This window comes from Mercenaria mercenaria, chromosome 1 (genome assembly GCF_021730395.1).
Source record: "Mercenaria mercenaria strain notata chromosome 1, MADL_Memer_1, whole genome shotgun sequence".
Lineage (NCBI taxonomy): Eukaryota > Metazoa > Mollusca > Bivalvia > Venerida > Veneridae > Mercenaria > Mercenaria mercenaria.
In genome coordinates this window covers 112,249,410-112,272,930 of record NC_069361.1, presented here as the reverse complement: position 1 = coordinate 112,272,930, position 23,521 = coordinate 112,249,410, and the positions used below count along the sequence as shown (strand labels likewise).

The window sequence follows — 23,521 nt, the reverse complement described above, 5'->3', positions numbered from 1 at the left end:
ATATTAATAAAGTCCAAACAATATCAGGACGACAGTGCTCAACCCTTGCTGATTCAAACCACTGTCATTACAAAAGGTTCAACTAAATACCAAAAGTCGAGAAAAAGTAACTATGATTACTATCTGCAAGAAACCTTATCAATAAGAGCTGTCTATAACTCTATAACACTTTAACAGTGCATAGAAAAATCTCTAAGCTGAAATATTCAACCAATTTAATCTTTCACCTGTATAGATGATTCAATTTTCAAGGGAGTTCTTTGAGTAGCTTCCCCTGTTTTAATTGCCTGTTAATACCAGAAAATGAGGAACGTTACAACAAAAGATATCCATTTTCACTTCAGAAACCCAGAAATAAATTGGATAGCATTGAAGGAAGCTGGCAGTCGCGATAGTCAAGCTCTTGCCAACAATTACTTGACTGTTTCGGACCGGCTGCCCATCACAAGTTATAAGTTAGCATCATATATTGAAAAGCTACCTCCCGAGCAGTCAATGTACCAGTCCTGAGGCCTTCTACTGTATCTTATAATAATTAATCTGGAAAAATGGTAGGTTTAAAACAAACAAATCAAACATAACAACAAATGTAAGATGCATACTATGTGACAGTGATATGAGCTGATCTACCTGTAAAAACTTGAGAAAAACTTATCACCACAAAAACTACAAAGGTCAGTCAGGCTGGTGTGATTCAACAAGACGTCAAATAACCACTATACTTTCCAGATGTTAATTCATCCCCAGTCAGAAGAATAAGAACAAAGGCCATTAGATATATTAAAACGTTTGCTGTTTATTGTCCATCTGGGCAAAATCTGATAACGCCACAAATTTTTCTCCAGGGAAGTCTTTAGGGAAGACCCGTTACTAATGTTGTGAGAACTAGTCGGTTGACCCTTTTGCCTATTATATGTACAATTGACGTAGTTATCTGTTTATATATTGGCAATAAAATATGTTTAAACTAATTTTTTCTCCAAAATAACGTCGAAAACGCAAAATTAACATCAGCAACTGCGATAAGACGCATGACGTATAGATCACAGGTCGTATTTATGAAATCCATAATCTTACCAGACGTTCTTTCTTGCTTTGTTCATTGTCAACCTACAAGTTATTTTACTGCACTAGATTATGTACAACACCTTGCATACTGACCTACTTTTATGCGCTAAATTTAGATTTATGCACAATCACCTTTCGTTTCATTGGCTGAAGCGCCCTCTGGTGATTAAATTGTGAGAAAATGTGTGTATCAGCCATGTTGAAAAAGCCATTCTCCACCACAAACAACCCTTATATTTGTCCAAGATAATTAACAAAATAACTCGGTCATGTATTATCGTTAATTTTTCGTCCCGCTACTGAGTCTAAAAATAGCTCAAAAATGAAAGTAACTTTTACAGTCCAGTTGTTTACTACGGCTAAAGCCCATACAAAATGAGTTTCATCAAATTTCAAATTGTAAAATGAAGGAAATTAATTTAAACATATACAAAAAACGCGCATCTATAAACTACTCACGGATGTCATTGGGGAAATGCAAAAATAATAGATAAATTTTACGATAACTCCGTCCGCCCGTTCCGGAAATACGACAGTCTCTAACCCTAAACGTTTTAAAAAATAACATTATTCAGAAAACTGACAATGACAATACTTAAAAAGTATCAGTATGAATTAAAATACAAATAAAATAATTCAAATAATTCAGGAGGTCAATAACACCATGATGTGGGTTTTCGGATGTATATTTGATCTTAGAGACTAAATCAGAAACGAAAGTAGACTTGCTCTTCCAAAAACCAGGATTTGGGAGAAGGTGTACATCTGATCACATTAAGGCTTTGGGGTATCAATGACAGTGTTCATATTGCTATTAAAATTTATCCATTTATACCCAGTACAGGGTGGTGAGCACTGGTGCACAGTGCAATATAAATTGCACTGGAGTCTGCAAATTACACAGGCACCGGTCCAGTATCATTTTTTTGTTTAATATAAAAATCTTTTTTTTTCACACAGTTAACCTTTTATATATTAGTTAAATGAAAAAAAAATCGATGACAAAAAAATCCGGTCACGGTATCATATACATTGAAAAGGTGAACTATGCGAGCGTAACACTGTGTGAAGCTACTCGGCAAACTTGTAGAATATTTCAGAATCGGAGTTTATACACTTGCAGCCACTACCTGCATGATCGCACCTTCGAAACATTTAAAGCCTTCCATAAATGCTAAACTGACCCCATAAATTGCTTTGAAAAACACAGTACAAGTCTCTAGGAGTGAAATATTTCAGTTATCCCGGAACGTGATTTCATTCCGGATAACAGACATGTTCCTGGTTTTTATCATTTCGTTTGGCAGCTGAAATCGCCGGGGATATTTGAAATGTGTAGCTACTAGAGACTTATTCTGTGAATTTCAAAGCAAATTATGGGGTCAGCTTAGTATTTATGGAAGGCTTTAAATGTTTCGAGGGAGCAATCATGCAGGTAGCGACTGCAAGTGTATAAACTCCGATTTTGAAATGTTCTACAAGTTTGCCGAGTAGCTTCCCATAGCGTTACGCTTGCATAGTTCACCTTTTCAATGAATATGACACTGTGACCGGATTTTTTGTCATCGATTTTTTTCATTTGACTAACATATATAAAGTATATTTGTATGAAAAAAAATTATATTAAACAAAAAAATATACACTGGACCCGTGCCTGTGGCAAATTATTAAAGAAGTGCACCACAAACACGCAAGTGGCAGTAACGTACCCAGGATACAGTATGTGTCCATGAGCCATATGCACTTAAATTTACTACAATTATAATGTTTTCTTAGGAAAAAAATGACAAAAAGCCGTTTTGAAAAAAAAATTGCACCTGTGACAATGAGCCATGAAAAAGGTAGGTAAGAACAGTTTGATATGTGCATTGCTTCCAGGTCTGTATATTTTTTTCAAAACAATATTTCCTTATCAATGATTGGCCATCTTTTGAGCAAAAGAATAATCTTTCAGAAAAACCTTAGTTCAAAGCCCAGTTCCAAACCGTTTACGCATCACGAACGAGCAACGGCGTACAAAACGGTAGTGTTTTCTCTATCTGAATAAACCCCACACATTTTTCGCACCATAGTCTCCCCCCTAAAACAAATCAAGTACACCATGCCAGTTAAAAATAGCACTACAAGCAGTCAGAATATGCTAAATGTAAACTAACAAGACTAAAAATAAGGTTCAATTCTACTTAGTTACTTACCAGTTGCTATTTAAATTTTAATTTGAATTTGGTAAATAATCTTCGTGAGCCATCGCTGCTTGTTTATATTCGGGTACTCTTCTGATTTTATCGCTACCTTTGAAATGCGTAAACCGTCTCCGCCAATGAAAACGTTCTTTACAACCACCGTCTTGTCATCAGTAATCATGGCAGGCGAAGGTAATTTGTGAAAGCGAAAAAGTTAAATAGCAAATTTGTAAGTAACAAAGTAGGATTGAACCTGATTTTCGGTCTTGTTAGTTTGCGTTTAGCCTGTTCTGAACGGTAATAAAGTTATTTTAAAGTGGCACGTTGTGCTTAATGTGTTTTAGGGGAGAGATTCGGTGCGAAAAATGTGTGGGATTTTTTCGGACAGAGAAAACAGTACCGTTTTGTACGCCGCTGCTCACTCGTGATGCATAACGGTTTGGAACTGGGCTTTGAAGTAAGGTTTTTCTGAAAGATTATTCTTTTGCCCGAAAGACGGTCAATCATTGATCTGGAAATATTGTTTTGAAAAAAATATATGGACCTGGAAGCAATACATATGTCAAACTGTTCTTACCTACCTTTCTCATGGCTCATTGTCACAGGTGCAAAAAATTTTTCAAAATGGCTTTTTGTCATTTTTTTCCTAAGAAAACATTATAACTGTAATAAATTTAAGTGCATATGGCTCATGGACCCATACTGTATCCTAGGTACGTTTCTGCCACCTGTGCACAAACATAGAAATTATAATTTTCAAGTAACTTAATTGGGCCTGCTAATGGTATTTATATATTAATAAGTTGCTTGCAGGTACTATAGGCCTACATTTGCTTTCGTTTATGAAGACGTTTTTTCCCAAAACAATCTTGATCAATAAATACCGGTCAGAATGGAAATGGCTATTCGTACGGTCCCGTGAAAGCCCGCAGGTGGTTATTACTACAGCAGTTTTGTGTTACACATCGTACTGAATTCATTCGACTGATATAATTTCACCCAACTTTGTTACTTTTCCGGAAAGGAAATCCAGAGATGTCAATAGACGGGAAGTGATTTCCTCTAGTATAATGCATTTTATTACTTCCATCAGGAAGGTCTAATGTGTATCAGTTGTTCCAGCTTCCATTTGTTACATAAACAAACAATTTTAATACAATGAATTTATCGTAAGTGTAAAATACTTATTTAACTGAAATTTGTCTTCTAAAAACATATTGCATATGTTATTAATATTGAAACAATAAAAAATATTGACCAAGTGTTCTCAACTAAACTAGTTAAAGAATTATAGTTCTATGTTTCGTGTATATACGTGCACATTTTTCACAACAGTACAAATCTCTTACCACTCTAAACATGTTTATTGCCCTTTAATTGTACCCCCCAACAACAAAGTTGTAAGTGGGGAAGGGTATACTGGTTTCAGGTTGTCTGTCTGTCCATCCGTCTGTCCGTAGACACAATCTTGTGCGCACCATTTCTCTTCATCCCCTTGACACAATTTAATGAAACTTCACACAAGTGGTCAGTAACAACAGAAGTTGTGCATGGGGCATGTTAGGTTCTTTCAGAAAAAATAATTGCAGAGTTACGGGACTTTGTTTTTTGTTACTATACTATAGGGTGGGCCGGTGGTCTAGTGGTAACACGCTTGACTGTCAATCCAGAGGTCCGAGGTTCGAATCCTGGTCCAGGCACTGGAAATTTCTGAGATGCTCTTGAGTGTCTCCCACCTAACTAGAGGCCTGTACTGGTTCTTCCCAGGAAAGACGGCTTCACGTTTATCGGTGCTATACACCGGGCACGATAAAGAACCAGACTGTCTATTCGAAAAGAGCTAGGCTAAGTTGGCCAGACACGTCTGTATCTGAAAAGTTCTCTCTGTCTGTTCTGGGGGCTTTATCTCACTCTGTCCCTCTGGTCAGATCGCTCTGTGTCTGTACTAGCAGAGGATGATTTCGCGCCCTGTGTGGCTGCAGTATATGTAAAGCGCCTTTGAACGTGTTTATCATGAAAAGGGCGCTATATAAATCTGGTATAATAATAATGATAATAATAATATATACATAGACACAATCTTGTGCGCACCATCTTTCCTCATCACCTTGACACAGTTTAATGAAACTTCACACAAGTGATCAGTAACAACAGTAGTTGTGCATGGGACATGTTAGGTTCTTTCAGAAAAAAGTTTTGCAGAGTTACGGGACTTTGTTTTTTGTTACTATACTATATACATAGACACAATCTTATGCGCACACCTTCTCTCCTCATCGCCTTTACACAATTTAATGAAACTTCACACAAGTGATCAGTAACAACAATAGTTGTGCATGGGGCATGTTAGGTTCTTTCAACAACAAAAATTGCAGAGTTATGGGACTTTGTTTCTTGTTAACATACAATGTACATACAGTCTGCCTATGCAATCTTGTGCGTGCCTAATCTTCTGAACCCTTGCACACAATTTAATGAAACTTAACACAAGTGATCAGTACCAACCCTAGTTGTGCATGGTGTATGTTACGTTCTTTTAGATAAATATTCTGCATAGTTATGGGACTTTGTTTCTTGTTACTATACTGTATACATACAGTCCGCATAATTATGCAATCTTGTGTGTGTCAAATTGCAAGGTACTGTGTCAGTGCATGCGGGGGGTACATTCATCACCTTTAGTGATAGCTCTAGTTTAGTTTTATACTTGACGTTTGTCACACATCAGATTGACATGATTGCATCAACTGACACTTTATTTGTAACACGATGACCAAATGTGATTACAAGTCATTTCCGAAATCGATTGAAAATATATCAGTTGAATGACTTCAGTACAATGTATTGTAATACAAAACTGCCTCAGGAATAACCACCTGCGGGCTTTTCACTATTCTTACGAGAGAGCCGTAAGAATAGCCTGCGAGGCTATTCCTACAGAACTGTATGAATAGCCACTTCCTACCAGGTAAGGGGTATGCTACCACTTTTGATTTATTCTGCTCAGCAACTTATTTTGCAATGTTTTAAAAGAAACCAGTGTTCCCATTCATTTACATATATGAAACATGCACAAGACACAGAAAAAACGTAGTCTGATGTTTTTGTACGTGCAATGCACATAATTATGCAGAGTATACTGCATTATTTTTCTGTACCTTGACAAAAAGTCGAGCGGGTTAATCAGTTTTTCTACAAAAATAAACCAGTAATGATGTAATTTATGTTTGCACATTGTAAACATCTAATTGTACCCCCCGACAACAAAGTTGTAAGGGGGGGTATACTGGTTTCAGGTTGTCTGTCTGTCCGTAGACACAATCTTGTGCGCTCCATCTCTCCTCATCCCCTTGAAACAATTTAATGAAACTTCACACAAGTGATCAGTAACAACAGTAGTTGTGCATGGGGCATATTAGGTTCTTTCAGAAAAATAATAACATCATATGACACAAGGTGCATAACTCTTGCACCAATATTTCCTGAATTATGACCCCTTTTTGCTTAGAATTATACTTATATAGTGTTTTGATACACTTTATCTGTACCTCTCTTATTATTTGATATTTTTTAACACAGACTCAAGCTACTGTGCAATATTCATCCACCATTGGAGTCATTAAACACTCCAATGACAGTTCTTGACAGATTTAAATGTTTTTGGTACACAGGTGTAACATCATAAAATACAGGTAAAGTTTGACTTTGGCTGCAAACCACCAATTTTATATGTAGTTATGGCCCCTTTCCAACTTAAAATTTGTCAAACTCATGGTTGCCGGACAATAACTCATAAAAGGCTTGACAGATTTAGATAAATTTTGGTACACATAAGTAACATCATAAAATACAGGTCAAGTTCGATTTAAATTGCACCTTCTTGTGGCCATGTCTTTCTTATGGTTGCCATTCTTCAGTGACAAGACTGTATTGTGTGGGTATTTGTCACTCCTGTGACAGTTCTAGTTTCCTTTGTAATTAATCTGCGTTAATTAATCTTTTGAAAGAATTATCACGACAGATCGTTCTTTCTTGTTAGCTCACCTGTGACAGGGTGAGGTTTTGTGATTGTCTGTCAGCTGTCCGTCATCTGCCATTCACAATTTCTTGTGAACACGATAGAGACCATATTTTGCAACTGATTTTATTCAAACTTGCATACAACTTGTATTGGCATAATATCTCTGTTGCTTTCGAAAATGGCCATCATGGGTTCCAGAGTTGTGGCCCCTTAAAGAGCCAAAATTTGCTATTTTGGGCTTGTGAACACGATAGAGACCACATTTTGCAATTGATTTTAATAATACTTACACACAACTTGTATTGGCATAATATCTCAGTTCCTTTCGAAAACTGGCCAGTTCCCATGATAGGTTCCAGAGTTATGGCCCCTTAAAGGGCTAAAATTTGCTATTTTTAGCTTGTGAACAAGATAGAGACCAAAGTTTGCAATTGATTTTAATAAAACTTGCACACATCTTGTATTGGCATAATATCTCAGTTCCTTTTGAAAACTTGCCAGATCCAATCATAGGTTGCAGAATTATGGCCCCTTAAAGAGCCAAAAACTGTTATTTTGGCTTTTGCAGCCATATAGAGACTTCATTTATGTTTTGATTTGATACAAACTTGCAAAATATCTTAAAGAACAATAGATCTTGGATTCAATGATGAATCCGGCAGATCCAATCATAGGTTCCGGAGTTACGGCCCCTGATTACCCCTGAAAGAGCCAAAATTTGTTAATTTTACCTTGTGAACACGATAGAAGTGACATTTTACATTCGATTTTAACCACACTTACACAGAACTTAAGTCACAATAAGATCTTGGTCCATTTCGAAAACCAGCTAGATTTTCCTTGAAAGGGGCAACTGAGTGAGTGGTTTTCTATATTGGCCCTTTCAGCCATTATATAGAGGTTTCATTTATGCTTTGATTTGATACAAACTTGCACAGAATGTTCATCTTGATGATCTCTAGGCCAAGTTCTAAACAGATTCATGTGGGGTCAGAAACTATGTCACCAGGCCAAATCAAAGGAAAAGCTTGTTAACCCCTAGAAGCCACATTTATGATCCTATCTTCATGAAACTTGGTCAGAATGTTTATCTTGATGATTCCAAGGCCAAGTTTAACAGGTGAGTGATATAGGGTCATCATGAACCTCTTGTTTTTAATATTAGTCTGCACTGTTATTTCTGAGTTTCGGTCGCATTTTAAAACTAATGATTCCAAGGCCGAGTTCAAAACTGGGTTATGTGGGGTCAAAAACTAGGTCACCCTCTCAAATCAAAGGACATGCTTGTTAACATTTTAGAGGCCGTATTTATGACCCTATCTTCATGAAACTTGGTCAGAATGTTCATCTTGATGATTCCTATGCCAAGTTCAAAACTGGGTCATCTGTTGTCAAAAACTAGGTCTCCCAGTCAAATGAAAGGAACAGTTTGTTAACACTCTTGAGCCACATTTATGACCCTATCTTTATGAAACTTGGTCAGAATGTTCATCTTGATAATTTCTAGGCCAAGTTAAAAACTGGGTTAGCTGGGGTCAAAAACTAGATCACCCGCTTAAATAAAAAGAAATGCTTGTTAACACACTAGAGGCCATACCTTTGACCTTATCTTCATGAAACTTGGTAAGTTATCTTGACGATTCCTTTGCCAAGTCCGAAACTGGGTCATGTGGAGTCAAAAACTAGGTCACCACTCAAATCAAAGGAACAGCTTGTTAACACTGTAGATGCCACATTTATGACCCTATCTTCATGAAACTTGGTCAGAATGTTTTTCTTGATGGTTCCAAGGCCAAGTTTAACAGGTGAGCGATCTTGTTTTTAATATTGGTCTGCACTGTTATTTATGAGTTTCGGTCGCATTTTAAAACTAATGACATTTTTTTTTTTTTTTTGCTTTTGTGTTATATGATAAAAAAAATGAAGTTGAAAAGTAAAGAGATTTAGAGACCATCGTTATGGAGATGCATTTATATACATGGGTTAGGATTTTACAAATTTTGACATCTTTTTGGCAACTTGTTGAGGTTATGAAAATTTCAAATTATTCAAAATTTCTAAATGTTTTGTTTTTTTTTTCAAAAAGAGATACTGAAATAATTTTTGATGGGGATTAATCTACATTTAACTATCTACTAATGACGTTGCAAAAAACAGTGCCAAAAAAGAGATTAGACCATAGAAATTTTAAAACAATTGGTTACCGTATCCATAATTTCTTAGTTACGATATGTTAAGGGCAATACTACGCTACATTACCTTACAATTGCCAAACGAAATCTTCCTGCGAGTCCAAACATATTTTATACTTGCACCCTCAATTTTCATAGAAAACCCCCAGAATTTCAAATTGGTCACTCACAGGTGGTGCAAAAGACCCTTAGAGAAAAAATGTTGTGGGAACACTGAACCACATGAATCTTTATAGTTTTATAAATGTACATCATATATACAAATGGGTGAAAAACACATGAGGTAATTTAAAGGAGATGAATGCCATCCTTGCTAAGATATTAGAACACAATGGTAATGTGACAATATGCATGAACCAGGTATTGATCAAAGGTCAAGGTCACAAATGTACCCTCATATTTCGTTTCTGGGGCTTAAATTTATAACTATGAAAGGTGTTGATTTTAAACTTGGCAAGTAGGTAGGTAGTAATGAGACAATGTGGAGATTACATAAACAAGATCAGTAGATCACAAATGGAGCTGATAGGTCAAAATTGTCCTTCACATTCCATGTCCAGAGTATAAGTTACTTCATAACCATTCAAGGTATTGACTTCAATTTCGGCACATAGGCAGGTGGCAATGAGACAATTTACAAAGAGCATGAACCAGACCTGTAGGTCAAAGGTCAATGTACACCCCCCCCCCCCCCCCCACACCTCCAAGAAAAACAACTGCCACTTGATATCCTCCTTCTGACACGCACACTAAAACTTCTTTTCTTTATTATTTTTTTTTTTCCTCTGATCTAGAAGTCTGGGCGTATATTGCTCTACTTTACGGAGCTCTTGTTACACATTTCGCTGGCATAACCTTGCATGTGGCATAATGATGTCATGCAATAAACATGACATCATTTGATCCCAGCTTCTAGGAATAAAGGCAGTTATATTCCATTTCCTTTCAAACATATATTTGTAAATTATTGTTATCTTTAATTAAATGGAAGCTAGTCCCATAGGACTCATTGATCTGTCAAATGATGCCTACTGTGAAGCAGTGTTGGTGCCAGTAGCGAGCGATGTCACAAGCAACAACAACAAAACAGTGCTTAGTAGAAAATATTCTCAAGTCCAATGGTATATAGGATTTACGTTGATTAAAGTGCATCGAAGACAGCAAAGTGAGTGTTCCTCCATACAAAGTGTTTGCCATCAGTTCTCAATACTTTTTTCAAACAACTGCTTTTCATGGACTAACTGTGTATATAACATACACACTTTCACGGTTGGGCAAAGCGTTTGAGAAAATTCATGAGACCTCCCTTACAGAAGAAAAAGGCCTGCTGCGTACTCTTGCTGTGTACATACAGCGTATATGATGCGTACATGATGTGTACTGAAATCAAGGGCTTTAAATAGTACGCAGGATATACACCGCACATACACCGATAGTACGTTTGTAGTACACTTTTGACATGCAAATGAGCTCTGCCGTGTACTACTTGCTGCGTACATGCTGTGGACTACATAGTACACAGGATGTACGCTGGAGGAATTTAGTATGCGGGAAATAGTACGCAGCATGTACGCGGCACATACACTCTTCACATGTAAATGAGCCTGCGGTGTACTACCCCTGCGGCGTACATGCTGTGTACTCCTGGCTCGAGTCCTGCGGTGTACATGCTGTGTACTCCTGCTGCATACATGCTGTGTACTCTTGTGGCGAAACTGCTGTGATAATGTAAATTCCTTACCCCACCAACTTTTGTATGCAAATGCTGATCATTTGGACAGAAAAAAACAGAAAAAAGATAAGTGACATGCATCAATAAGTATTTACCCTTACCAAAATAATGTAGATTGATGTTATCAAATAAATAAGTATGCTTTTCTTCATCCACTTTTCAATGAAATAAATCAATTTTTGTAGCATGTAATTTGGTAAACATTTGAAGAAAATGGCGTAACTGCATCAAGGGGAAACAACTTTAATGCAACTAAATATAAGTGTTATGATTTATTATAGACGATGTGTGCGTAGTATGTATTTATTTTGATTAAAATCCGTCTGAGAACAATATTCTAGGACTGGAATTATATAAGCATTTATACACTTTTACGTCCGTAAAAAGTAGCGCACCAAAAAATTTTGGATTGATTTTTTCCAATGGGGCGAGCGCAATTAGCCAAAAACGTTCTGAAAATATACGAGCGCCAAATCCGATAAACAACTTTTTAATCTGGTGAGGCCTTAATGAGTTAACATAATGAGCATTAAAGCCTTTATAAAACATGATAGAATGGTGTTTTGCTTAAGAGTATTCAAATAACAGTGTGAGCTATTAATTCTTCTCATTCGGGCGCTGTTGAGGCATTGTCTTGGTAATTATTTCATGTATTACAAAATGTAATGCAACGAAGTTCAAATAAGGCTTTTCAATTATCCAAGTTAGAAAGCTCCAGGATTAATTCAAAATGAAAAAGAATATATTTTTACACTGCATGCAAGGTGCAGCTCAGAAATCACTAAGATGTAAGCTTCACAAATGAACATTGCAAATAGTAAATGGCAAATTTTTATTGTTCAGAATACCGGTAATCTGAACTTTTCTATAAAAGTTACTTGGAAGTCAAGTTCTTGCTTCCAAAAAAAAAAAAAAAAATGTACAAATCCTTCCTGCATGAAGTGTACTTCAGACTTTTACCTAAAAAAATTCAAAGTATAAACACCAAAAGAAAATGAACAAGTCCCTCCCGCGTATATGAAGTTTACTTCAGACTTTAACTTATAAAAAAAAACTAAGTATAAATGCCAAAAGAAACTGTACAAGTCTTTCCTGTGTATATGAAGTGTACTGCACAAATTTCAAAGTATCTGCGGTGTACATGCAGTGTACTATTTTCTTGTACAAGTCCCTCCTGCGTACATGCAGTGTACTCCTTAAATTTTCAGAGTCTGTGCTGCGTACTTGAAGTGTACTAGTGACCTCCTGCGTACATGCTGTGTACTCGTCGAAATAGTACGCGGCATGTACGCGGCATGCGGTGTATGTAAAATGTACTCCTCTGGCGTACTACTGTGTTCGCGGCATATACACAGCAAATACGCAGCATGTACGCCACAGAGGCTTGCTTCTGTAAGGGCTGATTGCAGACATTATATATGGAGGAAAGCACTCATTTTGCTGTCTTTGATGCTCTTTATCTTACGAAAATAGGTTAAGTAATAAGGAAAATATACAAGAGAACATGTCATGCTCAACACCCAGATCCCTAGCTCAAAAAGCAAGCTTACAATTGTCAATATGGTTCTTTGCCTGTCCCTGACCGCCATCCATGAAGGGTTTTCTATAGTATGATTTATCTGGCACAAATGTTCCCCATAATGGGAGGATGTGTCATGCACAGCTTGCAGACTTCAGCTCAAGGCTTAGGTCATACCTGGAGGTCAAAAGTTAACATGGTATTAACTGATTTGCTCCACAACTCTGCCATCTGTAAAGGGATTTTGATATGGCACACTGGCCTTCCATACATATCCAAGTGTAATGGCATGTATTTATAAGTGACACTTTAGTACCCTATATATGTTGTACCTATTAAGTTCACCATTCAACAAACACGTTGAAAGCAGTATGTTCTTTGGCCCAGAATTATTATGTCTCCCCCCCCCCCCACACCTCTGGGGGAGACATATTGTTTTTGCCCTGTCCGTCCTTACGTCCGGTCGTCCGTCCGTACGTCACACTTCATTTCAGAGCAATAACTGGAGAACCATTTGACCTAGAACCTTCAAACTTCATAGGGTTGTAGGGCTGCTGGAGTAGACGACCCCTATTGTTTTTGGGGTCACTCTGTCAAAGGTCAAGGTCACAGGGGCCTGAACATTGAAAACCATTTCCGATCAATAACTAGAGAACCACTTGACCCAGAAAGTTGAAACTTCATAGGATGATTGGTCATGAAGAATAGATGACCCCTATTGATTTTGGGGTCACTCCGTCAAAGGTCAAGGTCACAGGGGCCTGGTCATTGAAAACCATTTCCGATCAATAACTAGAGAACCACTTGACCCAGAATGTTGAAACTTCATAGGATGATTGTACATGCAAAGTAGATGACCTCTATTGATTTTGGTGTCACTCTGTCAAAGGTCAAGGTCACAGGGACCTGAACATTGATAACCATTTTCGATCAGTAACTTGAGTACCACTTGACCCAGAATGTTGAAACTTCATAAGGTGATTGTACATGCACAGTAAATGACCCCTATCGATTTTGGGGTCACTCCATTAAAGGTCAAGGTCACAGGGGCCTGAACATTGAAAACCATTTCTGGTCAATAACTTGAGAACCACTTGACACAGAGTGTTGAAACTTAATAGGATGGTTGGTCTTGCAGAGTAGATGACCCCTATTGATTTTGGGGTCACTCCGTTGAAGGTCAAGGTCACAGGGGCCTGAACATGGAAAACCATTTCTGATCAATAACTTGAGAACCACTTGATTCAGAATGTTGAAACTTCATAAGATGATTGGATATGCATAGTAGATGACCCCTATTGAATTTGGGATCACTGTATTGAAGGTCAAGGTCACAGGGGCCTGAACATGGAAAAACATTTCCGGTCAGTAACTTGAGAACTACTTGACCCAGAATTTTGAAACTTCATAGGATGATTGGACATGCAGAGTAGATGACCCCTACTGATTTTGGGGTCACCCGATCAAAAGTCAAGGTCACAGGGGCTTGAACATGGAAAACAGTTTCCAATTCATAACTTGAGAACCACTTAGCCCAGAATGTTGAAACTTTGTGGAATGATTGGACATGTCAAATAGATGATTCCTATTGCATCCAGCCACCAGTGTTGCTTAGACTTTTGCTCCTGTCCCCTATTAACTTCCTGCCTATGACTATGCATTGGGGGAGACATGCGCTTTTCTACAAAAGCATCTTCTAGTTTTCTCTTGCTTTGTGTAATTAAAGATACTAAATGTTGATATCTGTTCAACACATTCATATGTACCAATATACATTGTATGTATTTTCAGATGCCGGCAGCAATATGAATCCTATATACTTGAAGAGATTATGTTCTATTGATACTTTGTGCCTGAAAAAAGTTCTTCAATGTACCATTTCACGCTCATACAGCTCTAAATCAAATAAACAGAGTTACCACAACAAGACTGGATTAGGTAAATTTTTTTGCAATATTTCTAAGGTTTGATTCACTTTTGAGGAAATATTCTGTAAAATTCAAGGTTTTTTATTGTTTTCTATTCATCATTGATATTACACCTGCTACTCCAGAGGAGGCTGAGTGGTTAAGGTTGCTGACTTCAAATCTTTTGCCTCTAACCGCTGTGGATTCGAGACATCACTTGAGATGTAGAATTCTTCATGTTTGGAAGCCATCCGGCTGGCTTATGGAAGGTCAGTGGTCTACCCACATGCCAGTCTGTGATGAAACAATGCCTGGAAGGGCACAAACAAAGCTGAAAAGACACCATATGACCTTAATTCTGTTTGTGGCAATAAACCCAACAAAAACCAAAACTGATTCTCAAGAATGGAATGGGTAGTATTAGCAACTTCTGAAATTTCTAAAATATCTGTAGACCTTGTTGATAGGAACTTATTCTTGAAAATTGTTATGATTGAATATTTTCAGTTGTTCATTTTCTTTACAAAAAGGCAGCAAAAAGAAATTCTAGTATCTTTATTCATATTTTATGTGTTTCTTACTTTATTTACCGGTAGTCACCTTCATTTTATAGTTACCACCAGTTTCCTCAATACATGTCTCATTCAGAAGGATGTTAGACATTAGATTTTGGTGTAAAGCACTCTAAGCAGGACCTCAGCTAAAGTCACATCTGAAGGTTTATTTTTAATTATGTCTCCCACATGTGGTGGGGTGACATCGATTTAGTGATGTCCTTCTGTCTGTTCAGTCTGTCTGTATGTCACAATGCAACTGCTCTGACAAAATCAGGTGGATTTAGACCAAACTTCGTAAAAATGATCATTGCCAGGGCTGGGTACATGTGCACATTGTTGTAAGTTTCTGTTTCATTGATTTTCAGCAGAGTTACGGCCCTTGCATCAAGTTTTATGATGTTTTTGGCCACTTCTCTAATATTATTGGATGAATTTCCATGAAACCTTTCAGAGTGACCAGTGCTAAGCCTCAGTGTGCATTTTGTTGACATTTTCCAATTCATTGATTTTCAGCAGAGTTATGGCACTTAATTTGTTGTATTTTACCTTGTCCAGGCAACTGCTTTGTTACCACCATGAGGAATTACACCAAACTTCACAAAAGCGATCATTGCCAAGCCTTATTGTGCATGTCATTGGCATGAATTGGTTCCAATATTTTCAGCAAAGTTATGGCTCTTGATTCGTCAAGTTTTATCATGGTATGACCATTTCTGTTATATTAATAGGCATTTTTTCCACTAAACCTTACAGGAGTGATCATGCCAAGCCTGATTGTGGATATTGTCTGATTGATCCTGTTCATTGATCTTCAGCAAAGTAATGACCCTTGGTCAGTTGTATTTTACAGTGTTTACACCATTAGACATAGACCATTTGGCTGAGGTTCACAAAACTTCAAAAGTGTTCAGTGTGAAGCAAAGTTGTGTATCATCGGCATGTTCTAGTTTAATGATTTTCAGCAGCGTTATGACTTGATTTGTCAAACTTTGTGCTACTTTTCCTATACCGTTTGTTAAAATTTCACCAAACTTCACAGGAGTGCTCAGTGCCAAGCCTAGTTGTGTTTATTGTTGGAAATGTTATGTTTCAGCAACTAGCTAAGGAACTGCTTAACAAAACTGTGACTTCTTAAATTTTGATTATGGGTTACATACTCTAACCTTTAGCCTGCTAAATTTCAAAAATGGACTGCTCCATCATTCAATTTTGGCAGTACCATTTATTATTCGAAGGAGTGTTCACTGAAAATTAACTGACTGAATAGCGAACAGTGCAGACCATGGTCAGCCTGCGCAACATTGCAGACCATGATCAGCCTGAAAGCAAAGGCAGAATCACTTTCGTCCAGCAGGCTAAAGGTTAACATAATCTTATGACAAATTTTGAACCAAGGAGAAACCTTATTTTCTTTGATTCCTCAGATGCTGTGGTAACCTCTATATCCAGTCACATGAAACAACAAGGGAAAATAGAAAGGAATTTGTTAGTGCTTGATAACCCAGGTAGGTACTTGATAATCTAGGAAATGTGCTTGATAACCCAGGTAGGTGCTGAAGCTAGAATATTATACATCATAAGAATTCCAGCTCAGTTGTAGAAAGCTGGTGGTTCTAACTGGAAACTCACTGATCAAGGATTATAAAATTGAATTTGGAGACCAGTCTCAGTGTTGTCATTGGTCAGTTTCAAGACTGACCTCAAAATCAACCAATCAGATGCTAGAGTTTTGAGACTGTGCCTGAAATTATACTTGGAAAGTAAATAAAGTGTTAAATTTTCATGTAAATAAAAAGTTCTGTTACTACAAGTGTGCTTTATTTATGTTGTAAGATATGTATTTGGGAAACAGATTTCAGATTTGCGTGCTTTGTTGGCAAATAAAACTTGGTTTTGAGTTCAGATGAATAGTAAACTAATCACGAAGGCCGAAAAGAACGTGTTTTATTTGCCAACAAAGCACACAACTAAAATCTGTTTCCATTCTAACACGTTCGAATTACACCAGGAAGGGATACTAATCTGGAATAAAATGCGGTTTTAAATATGAGGGAGTAAACCAGAATAGTCAAAAGTAGGTCATTTTGCCAAATGTGTTCTAACCGACAAGACAATACACGGTAAAATCCTTGTTTGTTTATATAAAAGAAAATCTTAATAGTGTTAGAATATAAGTTATTACACCTTTTATTGCGTATTAGTAATAAACTGAAAAAACAAACTTTAGATAGACTGATATGTATCATATACAGAACACCTGGTGTCTTTCAGCTAGTGGAGAGGTTGTGAAAAAATTTAAAAAGGCTGGTGTAAAAAAGATAGCATGTACAATAAGAGATGAGGACCATTTTTCAAAAATTCAGGTAACAAAATCTGTCTAGGGTGAAGCATAATTATAAAGTGTTATCTCTCCAGAATATATTTATTTGATTTATTTATTTTAGTTGGTTGCCTAACTGTAGGTTGGTTAATCTTTGCATTTTTTTTTATTTCAATATTATCAACATGAAAGCTTTATTAGTCCATAGAAAAAGATGAGCAGACTAGTTTTACTCCCAAACCCCAAAATAGTACCTGTTGCACTAATAGCAGGTTATTTGACATTGTTCTGTACAATATGGAGATTTATTATATACCTAAATAAATTCTGTAAAAGATCAGCTTGTATTTTACAATTAAATATGAACACACAGACAAGAATTCCGTATTGTACCTTTTGAATTCCGTATTGTACCTTCCGTATTGTATGCTGCCGGACTATTTTCATTAATATGCATGACACGACACATTTCTATAAATGGCGCACATAAAAACTTCACTAAGTTCTAATTAATATCGATAAACATTGAAGATTTCGTTCAAGAACAAAACAAGAATCAAAATGGTAAAGGTATATAATAAAAGGGTCATTATAACAGTATCTGGATCTGGGACTTTGTATTCGGCTCTTGTGGATTTTGCAAGGTCGGATCACACTCGGCGCTTGTGCGCCTCGTGAGATCCAATCTAGCAAAATCCACTCGAGTCGAATACTGCATCCCAGACCCAGCTACTGTTATAATAACCCTATTATATTTGGAGTGCCTGATTTGACAAGCTGATATTCAAATCTTGTATGTTTTTAGCTCACCTGTCACAAAGTGACAAGGTGAGCTTTTGTGATCGTGCGGTGTCCGTCGTCCGTCCGTCCGTCCGTGCGTAAACTTTTCCTTGTGACATATCTAGAGGTCACATTTTTCATGGGATCTTTATGAAAATGGGTCAGAATGTTCATCTTGGTAAATTCTAGGTCAAGTTCGAAACTGGGTCACGTGCCATCAAAAACTAGGTCAGTAGGTCTAAAAATAGAAAAACCTTGTGACCTCTCTAGAAGCCATAATTTTCAATAGATCTTCATGAAAATTGGTCAGAATGTTCACCTTGATGATATCAAAGTCAAGTTCGAAACTGGGTCATGTGCGGTCAAAAACTAGGTCAGTAGGTCTAAAAATAGAAAAACCTTGTGACCTCTCTAGAGGCCATATATTTCACAAAATCTTCATGAAAATTGGTCAGAATGTTCACCTTGATTATGTCTAGGTCAAATTTGAAACTGGGTCATGTGCCATCAAAAACTAGGTCAGGAGGTCTAAAAATAGAAAAACCTTGAAACCTCTCTAGAGGCCATATATTTCACAAGATCTTCATGAAAATTGGTCAGAATGTTCACCTTGATGATATCTAGGTCAAGTTCGAAACTGGGTCACGTGTGGTCAAAAACTAGGTCAGTAGGTCTAAAAATAGAAAAACCTTGTGACCTTTCTAGAAGCCATATATTTCATAAGATCTTCATGAAAATTGATCAGAATGTTCACCTTGATGATATCTAGATCAAATTCGAAACTGGGTCATGTGCCATCAAAAACTAGGTCAGTAGGTCAAATAATAGAAAAACCTTGTGACCTCTCTAAAGGCCATATTTTTCATGGGATCTGTATGAAAGTTGGTCTGAATGTTCATCTTGATGATAACTAGGTCAGGTTCGAAACTGGGTCACGTGCGATCAAAAACTAGGTCAGTAGGTCTAAAAATAGAAAAACCTTGTGACCTCTAGAGGCCATATATTTCATGAAATCTTCATGAAAATTGGTCAGAATGTTCACCTTGATGATATCTAGGTCAAATTTGAAAGTGGGTCACGTGCCATCAAAAACTAGGTCAGTAGGTCAAATAATAGAAAAACCTTGTGACCTCTCTAGAGGCCATATTTTCCATGGGATCTGTATGAAAGTTGGTCTGAATGTACATCTTGATGATATCTAGGTCAAGTTCGAAAGTGGGTCACATGCCTTCAAAAACTAGGTCAGTAGGTCTAAAAATAGAAAAACCTTGAGACCTTTCTAGAGGCCATACTTGTGAATGGATCTCCATAAAAATTGGTCAGAATGTTTATCTTGATGATATCTAGGTCAAGTTCGAAAGTGGGTCACGTGCCATCAAAAAGTAGGTCAGTAGGTCAAATAATGAAAAAACGTGACCTCTCTAGAGGCCATATTTTTCATGGGATCTGTATGAAAGTTGGTCTAAGTATTTATCTTGATGATATCTAGGTCAAGTTTGAAACTGGGTCAACTGCGATCAAAAACTAGGTCAGTAGGTCTTGAAATAGAAAAACCTTGTGACCTCTCTAGAGGCCATACCCTTGAATCGATCTTCATGAAAATTGGTCAGAATGTTCAACTTGATGATATCTAGGTCAAATTTGAAACTGGGTCACGTGCCTTAAAAAACTAGGTCAATAGGTCAAATAATAGAAAAACCTTGTGACCTCTCTAGAGACCATATTTTTCAATGGATCTTCATGAAAATTGGTCAGAATTTTTATCTTGATAATATCTAGGTCAAGTTCAAAACTGGGTCACATGAGCTCAAAAACTAGGTCACTATGTCAAATGATAGAAAAAAACGACGTCATACTCAAAACTGGATCATGTGGGAAGAGGTGAACGATTCAGGACCATCATGGTCCTCTTGTTTCATTTGCTATGCTTTGAAATTATTTATATTTGTGGGGAGACACTGGGTTAGACATATTGTTTTTGCCCAGTCCTTCCATCCATATGTCACACTTCATTTCCGATCATTAACTGGAGAACCATTTGACCTAGAACAAACTTCATAGGGTGGTTTTTGGGGTCACTCCATCAAAGGTCAATGTCACAGGGACCTGAACATGGAAAGCCATTTTCGGCCAATAACTTGAGAACCACTTGACCCAGAATGTTGAAACTTCATAAGATGATTGGACATGCAAAGTAGATGACCCCTAGTGATTTTGGGGTCACTTTGTTAAAGGTCAATGTCACAGGGGCCTGAACATGGAAAACCATTTACAATCAATAACTTGAGAACCACTTGACCCAGAATGTTGAAACTTCATAGGATGATTTGACTTGCAGAGTAGATGACCCCTATTGTTTTTTGGGTTTACTCTTTTAAGGGTCAAGGTCAAAGGGACCAGAACATGGAAATCCATTTCCGATCAATAACTTGAGAACCATTTGACCCAGAACCTTCGAACTTAATAGGGTGACAGGACTTCTTCTAGTTTCAAGTTTAAATTAAATCATCTGGGAGTTAAAACTAGGCCAGGTGAGCAATACAGTTTCTTCTTGGTCCACTTGTTATTCTTATGATCCTTATTTTTGTTGATGAAAAGGAGAAAAAAAATCAGATGGGCATGACCTTATGATAGATGGCCAAAACAACTATTAAATAACTTCAGTGTAAAATGGAAACCGCATCAAGTGTTTTTAAAGTTGAATTTCTTATTGATGCTTTTTAACACCTTCAGCATTCATTTACTATAAGAATTTATGACAAGTCTATTACAACCAGTATAGAATACATTGTTTTTAGCTCGACTATTCATAGAATAGTAGAGCTATTGGACTCGCCCATGCGTCGGCGTCCGCGTCCGCATCCCGATTTGGTTAAGTTTTTGTATGTAAGCTGGTATCTCAGCAACCACTTGTGGGAATGGATTGAAACTTCACACACTTATTCACTGTGATAAACTGACTTACATTGCACAAGTTCCATAACTCTATTTTGCTTTTTTAAAAAATTATGCCCCTTTTTTGACTTAGAAATTTTTGGTTAAGGTTTTGTATGTAAGCTGGTATCTTGGTAACCACTTGTGGGAATGGATTGAAACTTCACACACCTATTAACTGTGATAAACTGACTTACATTGCACAGGTTCCATAACTCTATTTTGCTTTTTTACAAAATTATGCCCCTTTTTCGACTTAGAAATTTTTGGTTAAGGTTTTGTATGTAAGCTGGTATCTCAGTACTCACTAATGGGAATGGATTGAAACTTCACACACTTGTTCACTGTCATGATATGACATGCAGTGCAAAGGGTCAATAACTCAACTTCGCATTTTACAAAATTATGCCCCTTTTTCAACTTAGGAGTTTTTGGTTAAATTCTTATATGTAAGCTGGTATCTCAGTACCCACTTATGGGAATGGATTGAAACTTCATACACTTGTCCACTGTCATGAGCTGATAAGCACTATGCAGGTTCCATAACCCTATTTTGCTTTTTTTACTAAATTATGCCCCTTTTTCGACTTTCTTATTCATTCAATCGACAAGGCTGTTGAATAGTCGAGCGTTGCTGTCCTCCGACAGCTCTTGTTCAATACTGAAATATATTGTGTGGTCTTGTAGTGCAAATGCAAAGAGAAAAAGTAGGCAAACGGTAATGTTTATATTTGCTAGGAGCAGCTGCCAAGTTCAAAACACATCTTCCACTATGATTTATTGAGGACAAATAAAAAAGGAACCATGAAACTGTCCAGGGCTGTCGAGAAGGAAGAGCAGATCTTATCATCCATAGAGAATATATCAGGTTTGTCTTTTTTGAGACGAATATCTCAGGATTGTCATCTATGGGAAATGTGTCAGGTTTGCCTGTTCAAATTTATATGACACCAGTACCGAAAATGAGGTCGTGACTGTGCACCCCCATATATGACACCAGTACTGGCACTGAGGTTTTAATTGTGCATCCCCATGTATGACATCAGTACTAGCACTGAGGTTGTGACTGTGCACCCCCATATATGACACCAGTGCTGGCACTGAGGTTGTGAATGTGCACCCCCATGTATGACACCAGTACTGGCACTGAGGTTGTGACTGTGCACCCCCATATATGACACCTGTGCTGACACTGAGGTTGTGAATGTGCACCCCTATATATGACACCAGTACTAGCACTGAGGTTGTGACTGTGCACCCCCATATATGACACCTGTGCTGACACTGAGGTTGTGACTGTGCACCCCCATATATGACACCAGTGCTGGCACTGAGGTTGTGAATGTGCACCCCTATATATGACACCAGTACTGGCACTGAGGTTATGACTGTGCACCCCCATGTATGACACCAGTGCTGGCACTGAGGTTGTGACTGCACTCCCATGTATGACACCAGTGCTGGCACTGAGGTTGTGACTGTGCACATCCATATATGACACCAGCACTGGCACTGAGGTTGTGACTACACCCCCATGTATGACGCCAGTACTAGCACTGAGGTTGTGACTGTGCACCTCCATATATGACACCAGTACCTGCACTGAGGTTGTGACTGAGCACCCCGATATATTACATCAGTACACCAGTACTTACACTGAGTTTGTGACTCTGCACCTCCTAATATGACACTAGTACCTGCACTGAGTTTGTGACTGAGCACCCCCATATATTACATCAGTACACCAGTACTTGCACTGAGTTTGTGACTGTGCACCCCCATATATGACACCAGTACTGGCACTGAGGTTATGACTGTGCACCTCCATATATGACACCAGTGCGGGCACCGAGGTTGTGACTGTGCACCTCCATATATGACACCAGTGCTGGCACTGAGGTTGTGACTGTGCACCTCCATATATGACACCAGTACTGGCACTGAGGTTGTGACTGTGCACCCCCATATTTGACACCAGTACTGGCACTGAGGTTGTGACTGTGCACCTCCATATATGACACCAGTACTGGCACTGAGGTTGTGACTGTGCACCCCCATATTTGACACCAGTACTGGCACTGAGGTTGTGACTGTGCACCTCCATATTTGACACCAGTACTGGCACTGAGGTTGTGACTGTGCACCTCCATATTTGACACCAGTACTGGCACTGAGGTTGTGACTGTGCACCTCCATATATGACACCAGTGCTGGCACTGAGGTTGTGACTGTGCACCTCCATATATGACACCAGTACTGGCACTGAGGTTGTGACTGTGCACCTCTATATATGACACCAGTGCTGGCA

The 23,521-nt window shown here is 37.8% G+C and overlaps 2 protein-coding genes across 7 annotated transcripts in view; one reads left to right on the top strand and one right to left on the bottom strand.

The window, feature by feature from the left end:
- LOC123526360 (uncharacterized) overlaps positions 1-1,616 on the bottom strand; it is a 57,764-nt gene extending 56,148 nt beyond the window's left edge. The window contains exon 1 of one of the 2 annotated variants that reach the window (XM_053520715.1): positions 1,528-1,616. The gene's annotated coding sequence lies outside the window, so the exon portion shown is untranslated. Of the gene's footprint in view, positions 1-1,200; positions 1,437-1,527 lie in introns of those variants that run through there. The other variant, XM_053520718.1, reaches the window with a different exon arrangement.
- A 93-nt stretch (positions 1,617-1,709) lies between these two features.
- The window catches only part of LOC123526374 (uncharacterized), a 35,586-nt gene continuing 13,774 nt past the window's right edge, over positions 1,710-23,521 (top strand). The window contains exons 1-7 of one of the 5 annotated variants that reach the window (XM_053520738.1): positions 1,792-1,855; positions 8,235-8,392; positions 14,507-14,653; positions 15,735-15,880; positions 16,604-16,684; positions 17,451-17,542; positions 21,952-22,081. In XM_053520738.1, coding sequence (XP_053376713.1) covers positions 16,633-16,684; positions 17,451-17,542; positions 21,952-22,081 — 274 coding nt within the window. In that variant the 5' untranslated portion in view covers positions 1,792-1,855; positions 8,235-8,392; positions 14,507-14,653; positions 15,735-15,880; positions 16,604-16,632. Of the gene's footprint in view, positions 1,856-8,234; positions 8,393-14,506; positions 14,654-15,734; positions 15,881-16,603; positions 16,685-17,450; positions 17,543-21,951; positions 22,082-23,521 lie in introns of all 5 variants that reach the window. The other 4 variants (XM_053520733.1, XM_053520725.1, XM_053520730.1 and 1 more) reach the window with 4 other exon arrangements.